This window comes from Amblyomma americanum, chromosome 6, assembly GCF_052857255.1.
Source record: "Amblyomma americanum isolate KBUSLIRL-KWMA chromosome 6, ASM5285725v1, whole genome shotgun sequence".
Classification (NCBI taxonomy): Eukaryota; Metazoa; Arthropoda; class Arachnida; order Ixodida; family Ixodidae; genus Amblyomma; species Amblyomma americanum.
Window position 1 is genome coordinate 60,140,713 of NC_135502.1, and position 8,806 is coordinate 60,149,518.

The 8,806-nt window shown below is 44.7% G+C and overlaps 1 protein-coding gene across 1 annotated transcript; it reads right to left on the bottom strand.

Moving 5' to 3' along the window:
* Positions 1 to 7,243, bottom strand: LOC144093581 (uncharacterized). Its single transcript, XM_077627121.1, has 2 exons — positions 6,720 to 7,243; positions 1 to 1,992 (listed from the first exon to the last, which is right to left on the bottom strand). Exons 1-2 carry the CDS (start codon positions 7,190 to 7,192, stop codon positions 1,386 to 1,388), a joined length of 1,080 nt encoding a protein of 359 aa, XP_077483247.1. The 5' UTR covers positions 7,193 to 7,243; the 3' UTR covers positions 1 to 1,385.
* Positions 7,244 to 8,806: the final 1,563 nt, after the last annotated feature.

Here is an 8,806-nt window from a genome sequence, read left to right on the forward strand (position 1 = left end):
TTTTAGGTTTCAAAAAAATTTTATTTTCAATGCCAATGTTTTCTTCTTTCTTTGAATTAAACATGACTAACTGTGCAGGATTTGAAGACAGGAGAAAACATGGCCAAATACAATGAAAGCCCTTAATGTATGCTGTGCTGCACAAGTGAAAAAAAGTCAATCAGGCTTCACCAGCACTTCTTCAGTTTTCAAAACATGGAAACAAAAATTTAAAAAGTGAATCAGTATTTATACCACATTGTGCCTGGTCAGCTATCAAATATCATAGCCAATAGACCAATAATTTTAATATTAAACATTGTGACAAGGATAGACATGAATATGCGAACAAGGAGGGTGCAGACAAGTGGAAGTCTATGCAGAAAGCATGGAAGTGGCAAAAGCTTTGAAATGCAGCAACCGACATACACTATTAGTGCTGCGAAAATTGTGTTTGTTTGCTCAGAACTACTGTGAAAACACTTCTGCAACTCCTACTAGATTATATATAAACAGTTTCAATTCCTCAAACAGTGTCTGTCCACTTGCACCTAAGCAAAGAGAAATTTCAATCCACGGCCTCTAGTCATAATTGTTCGAGTGGTCATGCACTGTTTACAGGCATAGGTGGATAAATCAAAACTGCGGTACGGGTGCAATTTTGAAACTGGAATATAAAGTATATGAAGCAGTAATTACTTATCAAAAAAGAATAATATAATGTTGCTATTACAAAAAGTAAATTTTTTTCCATGTGAACTTTCTTGTTTTGCACAACCCCTTCATAGGCCATTCTTTCTTTCAGGGCAGGAAAGCAGAGGCTGATTAAGAACATTAAATGCAATACACCCAATAGCAAGCAGCACTCTCAAGCTTGTTTTTGGCCCCACAAATGTTACCGCCTTTTATACGGGGGACTTGTATCTCCGAGAATACACTGACGACTTGAAGCTTTTATTCAGGAATTTAACAGAGAAAGCCTAAGCATGCATATCACATTCATAGTCACATACTAATCATAATCAAAACGTGCTTGAATGGGTAACTTCAGCAACTAAAAGTGAGCAAAGTATACCTGTTTATAAAAGAACACTTTTGCATACTTGTGTCCAGGAGTATGAAAGCACTATTTGCTTTGGGGCAAAGGAAGCTCCAAGAAGAAAACTGTTCATTCTGTCCTAAAATGTGACCCTTCTTTCCTACACGACATGTCTAACCTTGCGCTGCCTCACGTGAAAAGCTAAAGCCGAGCTTCATCAGGCTACGTGAACACTGCATGCCGTCTCTGACACCACATACAAGGTCTGCAACACACCAATGGCGACCGAACTCCTAACCAGCACGCATCTCACCACACTTGGTTCTTCTTTTATTTACCGCATCCACGCCGCAATCACTGTCCACAATCATCCAAGCAGCACGCGCCGAAGGCGATCAGGGTCTTCCTCAACTGGATCTTCCGCCGAAGAGGAAGAGGATGAGGCAGCCTGCAGCTGGGAGCTGCACTGCATTGAGCAGAGGTACTGGAGCAGCGGCAGCCGGTACTTGCCGCAGAAATCGACAAACTGGATGCGTTCCACATGGCTGTCAAAGTAGACGCCGCCACAGCGTGGGTTCACACAGTGCTGTGCCGACGCGAGGTACTCCTTCAGGCTGGATGGTAAGTAGGAGGCAGCCTCTGACTCGTGCAGACCTGCCCGGATCAGGCAGCGCGCAGCCATCTCGCGAAGGCTGGGCGCTCGGTACGTGAGGTCATGCACGAAGCGACCCACCAGTGGGTTTCCACGCAGGCTAAGCTCTACCAAGTGGCCAAGCTGCATCAGACCCGGAGGCAGTGTGCGCAGTTGATTGTCATGCAGAGCCAAGGAGCAAAGGCTGCGCAGGTCTGCCAGTGAAGCTGGGACGCTGGCCAGACGGTTGCCGTTCAAGCCGAGGCTCCGAAGGCGCCACAGCCGGCCCAAGGATGCTGGTAGTTCCTCGAGCTGGTTTCCACCCAGGTACAAGGCTTCCAAACTGCACAGGCCAAGGAAAATATGTTTTTGAACTTGGCATAGGTGAGTCAGTTCTTGCATGATAATTCTATCACATAAAAATACAAGTATCACATAAAAATACAAGGCGACTTGTGCATTAGTTTTTTTTACACAATTTTTTACACATGAAACATGGCTCCACACTAACAGCTCTGCAAGGCACTCCAGACACGGAGATATGCAGCACTGAACTGCACCCACTTTTCGTGGGTTCTTTATACCATCTTCTCTATATTCAATTTTAACTGCTTGCAAAAGACAGATTATTACAATAAAGCCTCGCTGATATGCTCCCGGTTCATACGCTCCAAATTGCAGACAATAAAAATGTCCCATAGAGTTGGACTATATTTCTCCCGGTTAATACGGTCCCGGATAACACAATTTTTCAGCTACTAAGTTTATAATTTTTGACAAACTGTAGCTGTATACCAGGTTTACTGACCAACCACAGATTTGCAAATATACAAGTTGGCCGAACATGAGAGCACGCTGCAGTCAACCGCTGTGGTGGCTTCTCTGCAATGCCTACATGAAAGAGGCGAAGCACCCCCCCCCCCCCCTCCCCCCCCCCCCCCAGCATTAAGAGCAAAAAAAAAAAACCCTGTGCACTAATAGTCGAGACCCTTTTCTGCAGAGACGCGGCATGAAGAAAAATGCTGAGGTTTCTTCGTGATGCACATGGGCAAGGGGGTGAACCACCTATAAACTACAGCGAGGCGCATACATGAGAGGGGGCCGTGTTTGGGGAGCACAACTTAAAAAGCAGAAACACTGCGACAGTCAGCTGCTGCAGTGGCTTCCCTGCAGTACTCAAGTGCAAATGGGCGAAGCATTCGAAAATGACAAAGAGATTTTGGTTACTTTCGTCATTGCTGTCGACAGACCGGATACGTTACGAAGTTCCTTCCGCGCTTAAGACAGTGCAAACGTGAACTGAATTCTGTGAGCACTAGAAAAGGATCTGTTCAGATCTTGTGCCAACAAGCGCTAATCAACATTTTTATGAAGTGAAATTGTCAATAAATGTCTTTGTACTTCATTCAATCGTTACATTTTTCAAAATTGGGCACTTTGGGTCATGTTTCCCTGGATAATACGTTTTTCTCCGCAATTCTTTAAAAATGTATCAACAAGGCTTCACTGTGTTTACCAAGGCAATGCGCACGAACTGCACACTAACAAAATTTCCAATAAGTTAATGACATGTCGGTACAGTGCAAAACGGGACAAGGGACAAAGAAAGATGCACACAACACAGGCGCTGCACCCACATAGCATGGATCACCGTTACCGACTCGCCCAAGTTTCTAGTTAACGACAAAATGGCAAAGGCAAAAGGTTTATGACACCAAATAAGCCACTAACAGAACCACTAAACAACTAAAATCAATGGATAGCACAGTACATGACACATTTGTCTTTAAAACTGAGCGTACCAACTGCTGTGCAATTAGGCGGAAGAAATAACAACAGAAAGACAAAAGTTACATAAGAAATCCAGCTAAATGTTTCAAGCTTCTGGCTACCCAATTTTCAAGTTCTGGGCATTAGTAGAATGTTCCAGTTGTAACAATGAGAGAGGAATGAAAGACAACAGACAAAGTGCAAGATGCGTACATGGCCTTGTATACACAGCTCAAGCATGCCAGTTATCTGCTTGTGTATGATGACTGAATATGCGTTTAAAATATGACAAAATTTTGATATTTAGTCTTCAACTATTAGACAGCAGGACACATATGCCCCAACTGTTGCTACAAACAAAGGACCACTCACAGACAAAATTGTTTTTCAAGTTTTTGTAGCCATCACCTCTCAAATGCACAACAAGGCTGTTTACAGCTGTTTCTTCTCTCCAAGTAGTGGCAGTAGGCATCTATACATCTAAATGCGGCATTTAGTTTTTGTACAAAGCCACTCACAAGCACCTATTTTCGAATTTGGTATCTGAGATTTTTTGATGCCAGCTAAGTTGTATTTTATATTCTTTATACCTTCGTGATAAACATGAACCGTGCATCTGGGGTGGATCCCAGTAATATCGTTATTTGGTCTGATTTTATGTTGGCATGGATGAATTCATTAAGCTTTGCTTTGAAGCTTACATGTGCACATTTTTTACTTTTTTCTTATATAGCAAATAATATTTTCAATTTTTCAATAAGACAGAAGCTCACTGCCAAGGAAGCATGAGACCCTTTATGTCCCCATAACATCAATGAGCCAACAAAATATCATGTTCTTAATGAACTTCAACATCAATGATAGCCTCAGCGAAAAGCACAGGTGGCAGTTTAGTGAGCTACAAGCATTGAAACTAAAAAAAAAGGGTTTAAGCAAACAAGAACTAAGCATAAAAGACCTATTGCGAGGCTGACCTAGGTCGACTATGATGGACATGGTTGCCCCGTCGTTGGATGGAAGACTTCATGAAAATGTGACAAAAATTTCCCAATGCCATCGCAAAAATATCCTGTTTACTTTCATAAGAGGCACTGTGAAGCAATGCCTATGATGTGTATATTGTTGTTTTTTTCATATGGTACGTAACCATCAAGCAAACTAACTGCTATGCCAGCCAAGGACAAATAAAATGGGTGCTGTTAGTTGTGAATGCTAAATGTCTACACCTGCATAGTAATCCTGAACAGCATTCATTGCTTGGCATCCTTTCACAAATGCTATAGAGGCAAGGTGGTGTTTGTGATGCCCTTAATGTGATCAAAGATCAAGCTGATTTGTTCTGAACCTCAAAAAGCTTGTTCTTTGTATCTGAGAGTTTCTCTCTGCACTCAGTATCACTAGCGTGCTGCAACCTACTGAGACATGACCAATGCAGCTCATGCACCACTGCCTGCGCAACCCTCAATGCTCAGGCTCAGGCAATCACACAGTTCAATGCTGCATATCTTCCAATAAACATAGTCTCTTTTCCTCTGAGGAAAGGACAGTGGCCAATGACAGTGTATTTCTGTGGTGCTTGTGACTCAAGAGGCAAGTATGCTAACGACACAAAAAGACGGCTCACATGTGATTGACAACACAAAAACCTCAAAAGGTGCGAGTCAGGGCCCTCTGATGAATAAATAAACTGGTGCTGTTACAAATTTTAGCATTCTCTTTATTGTCTGCTTGAAAACTACAAGTATGGCTCTTTTCTTTCAGGCAAGACCTGCTGCTTCCCAACTGCTTCCCAAACCTGGGATAAACCTGATTTCTATTCAAATTCATTTCCCTTTTCCTGAAAATGTGGCTCACCAGTGCTAACTGCTGAATGTGGCATATTGAAACTAATATACCTTGGACCAGCATCAGGGGGGGGGGGGGGGGCTTCTTCGATAATAGCTGGCAATTGTGATTTTCTTTCAAACTTCATCACTTACAGTGTGGCTTCATTTAATGGTGACTTCACATCATATGTACAGTGCCACTTAGAAATCAACACAAAGAGCACAGGTACCGACCTGACATTTTATTGCAGCACTGTATTGACAGCTGCCCCACAGCAATTCGGCCTCACTCTAATGCAGTTTTAATTACACCTCCGACATTGCAAAGAATGTTTCTGCAATGGACGTGCTAAATCGAAGAGGTCTACCACGAAAATGCTCCAGATAGCGACAGTTGTATATGTGAAACAAAAAAAATAGCAAGAAAGATTAAAAAGGAAAATGTGATTTTGTGGACACTTTCTGGGTACACCCTACCATTTTTTTTTTTTTGCGAAAAATAATAAACTAGAAAGAATTTGTCCAACATGAAGGGATATGATCAATGCTTTCAATAGGCAGAAATAACTCAATGGGAACCAAAATTATGAAACTGTTGGCAGAAAACCCATTTCCATTCCCAGAATATTGAATCATTTAAGGAAAAAACAAAGTTTGAAACATAGAATTTACATATAATTTCATATCCACATACTTGTTCTAGTATGTATGGTTGGCTGAACACTTACAAAAAGCATCGATTGTAACATTCTGTGATGTGATTAACAAAAAAAAAATTACACTTGTACACTTCAAAGTTGGTTACCTTCAAAAGCTTTATGCCTCCAGCCCGACTGGAAATGAAAACTTCAGCTAGTGGAAACCTGACACGAACAGGCAACACGGCCAACTGGTGCTCCAGCTTAACATGGTTTTGTATGCACACACTGATATTAGAAATTCTAGTTAACTGTAACGATGCGATAGTGCCTACTGGCTGTTACCACTAAAGTAAAGCGGCAGGAAATATGCACTGAACATTTGTAAAATTGTAAAGAGGAGACACCGAAATCCCACGTAATGTTTATTTCACACATGTCTGTGCACCTTAGCAACGTTCATGCCACAGTTCGTAAACTTGGAAAGTTGTAGACACAGCGAGGGGAGGGAGGGAGAGAGTGCGTGCGAAACGCGCGATTGTTCTGTACGCGATACGTGACTTGCGTCACGTACCAAGAAGTGCGCGGGCAAAGGGCAAGACGACATATTTGCTACGGCCCTGCGCCACGGCCTCGCTCAAACATTACGATATTCGGAGGGGCCGCAGAAACGTTCCCTGCGTCCGTCTCCACGTGCACGTAGCACCTGTCACATCACATGCAGCGTTTGTCATGAATGAGGGGGCGCTGCCAGTCATTACTTTCACCCGCGTGCGCAATCGCGCTGCTGACAAAGCGCTGTGAGAGCCACAACTCGGGCTTCAATCCGACAATACCTGAGCATGTTTCCCACGCAGTCCGGTAGCTGGTTCAGCATGTTGCCGCCCATGGAGAGGTAGCGCAGTTCGGTCAGCTGCGTCAGCTGATCGGGCAGTGTGGTGAACTGGTTGCCCGAAAGGTTGAGCACCTGTAGCGCCTCCGGCATCTGCTTGGGCAGATCATTGAGCCGGTTGCCCCGAGCCATGAGCACGCGCAGCGCGGGGCATGGTAGCTGATCCCCCAGGCTGGTCAGCACGTTGTTGCTCACGTCGAGCGTGTGCAGCCGTAGTCCCAACGTCGCTAGTGCCGCCGAAGGCAACCGCTCCAGCCTGTTGCGCTCTAGCCGCAGCGACCGAGGCGCCGTGCCATCGTCCTCCTGTGATGCAGCTGCTTCCAATAGCCGTGACTCCAAGCCTTCGGCGTTTAATTCTTGTCCAGAGAGGTCCTCCACAGGTGGAGGAAACTCAATGACGCCCCAGTCGACAGCCATCTTCACGCGAGCGCGTCGAAACAAGCGCGATGGTCACACCAATTGGCCGGCAGCAAAGTGACGTTCGACGACCTCAAATTTACGTCATCAATTGTAGGGGAGGAGAGCAACGCCCGTATCTCACCCTCTTTTACGCGCGCGTTTCGAAGTTGGTTCCAGTTTTACCGGATTACAATTAAGTGTAAACTGCGCGCTAGACCGAGCAGCCCGTGCAATAATCTAACCTAGCGTATCAGTGGGCGCTACTATGCTGAATTTTTGCTGCCGTCAGCGGTCGACATGCAGCACTCCCTGGTCAGTTACGCTAAAAAAAAATCATAGATCGTTCATGAAACTGCAAAGGGCCCTGAACTGGCAGAGGCAGTATTCGCCTCGACGAAGACCGGCCTTTGTCTGGGCTACACAAGTCCAGGCAATGCTGGTGAGGTATGCTGTATATAAAGGCACACATTTGGTCATTCCCTGCGCTATGCGTAAAAGAGAGAAACGGATCCCTTCGGCTGTAATAGCGTAACATGGACGCCTGATGTCTGTAAATTTGTAGATGTCCGCCCTGGCCGCGACGTTAATTCAACGAGACAGCGAACTCTGAAAAATAAGGAAAACGAGAAGCGGTGCAAACAGTGAACATGTAAGCGCGAATTTATGGGCAGTTTGGGATAATAATCGATGAAGATGCCAACTCCAATATATGTGTATATGGCATTCTTAAACTTCTTTGAATGCCAAAGTAAATCTATTATAATTAGGCTGCGATTTGGGCAAATTTATACTAATTCTTTCACAGCGCGGGAAGCCACTTCAGCGCTTGTGCTGTGTCTTCGTTGATATATGTTGTTAAACCATGAGTAACCAACTTTTTCAGAGAAGCGTAGTACATACGGGATGCTATATTGGCGTGATGTAAGAAATCTTATTCCTATCACGATATAAGCGAGGTTTCGGACTCGCTTTGCTAGTAGTAAAACTTTCGTTACAAAAAACTGTGCTTGGTTATGGCTGCGGTTGAAGTGCCCGGGGTCGCGCGTATGCAACTTGACAGTGTGTGCAGGTATCGCTGACTGGCTCAGGATGTAGGGACTTAACCGGCTCTCTTCCTTTTCGCACGTTTTCTCCCTTGTATGGTCACAAACCGAACCTCAGACAGGTTGATCCATGTATGGTTGACCCCTTGCATCTTTTTTAGCACGAAAGCACTACTTCATTAGCAAAGGTGAAAAACCCGGGGTATATGTGAACCCTCAGACTTTGACGGAGCGCTAGCGGCGGAGACCTTGCCCAGCTGCTCCGTCAACGCAGGAAACCGGCACCATCCCACTCCCCGTGCGCGGCACACCTCGTCCACGCACGCTGCTGTCGATAAGATCTTGCATGCGGCTGTCTTTGAGGCGGCGTTGCCTCAAGTGCTTTCGCACATCCTACTCTTTCACTACGTTGAAACCCTACCGTTTTTTTGCCATACGTGTTCTCTCCTTCAAGTACCATGCATATCTTACGCACATTTTTTTTATTTATTTTTTTCACCTGTAAGACTGCAGACCTGCAGAGTTCACGTTCACACAACACAAAAGTTCGTTTTCACGCTTAGCTGCCGAAGCTCTTGGCACTGGAAGG

Excerpts from the sequence above, each read along its gene's own strand:
- LOC144093581 (XM_077627121.1), bottom strand. The coding sequence starts at position 7,192 with ATGGCTGTCGACTGGGGCGTCATTGAGTTTCCTCCACCTGTGGAGGAC. Across the intron at positions 1,993-6,719 it reads TGCGTGGGAAACATGCTCAG|TTTGGAAGCCTTGTACCTGG; the intron begins GTATTGTCGGAT and ends TGGCCTGTGCAG.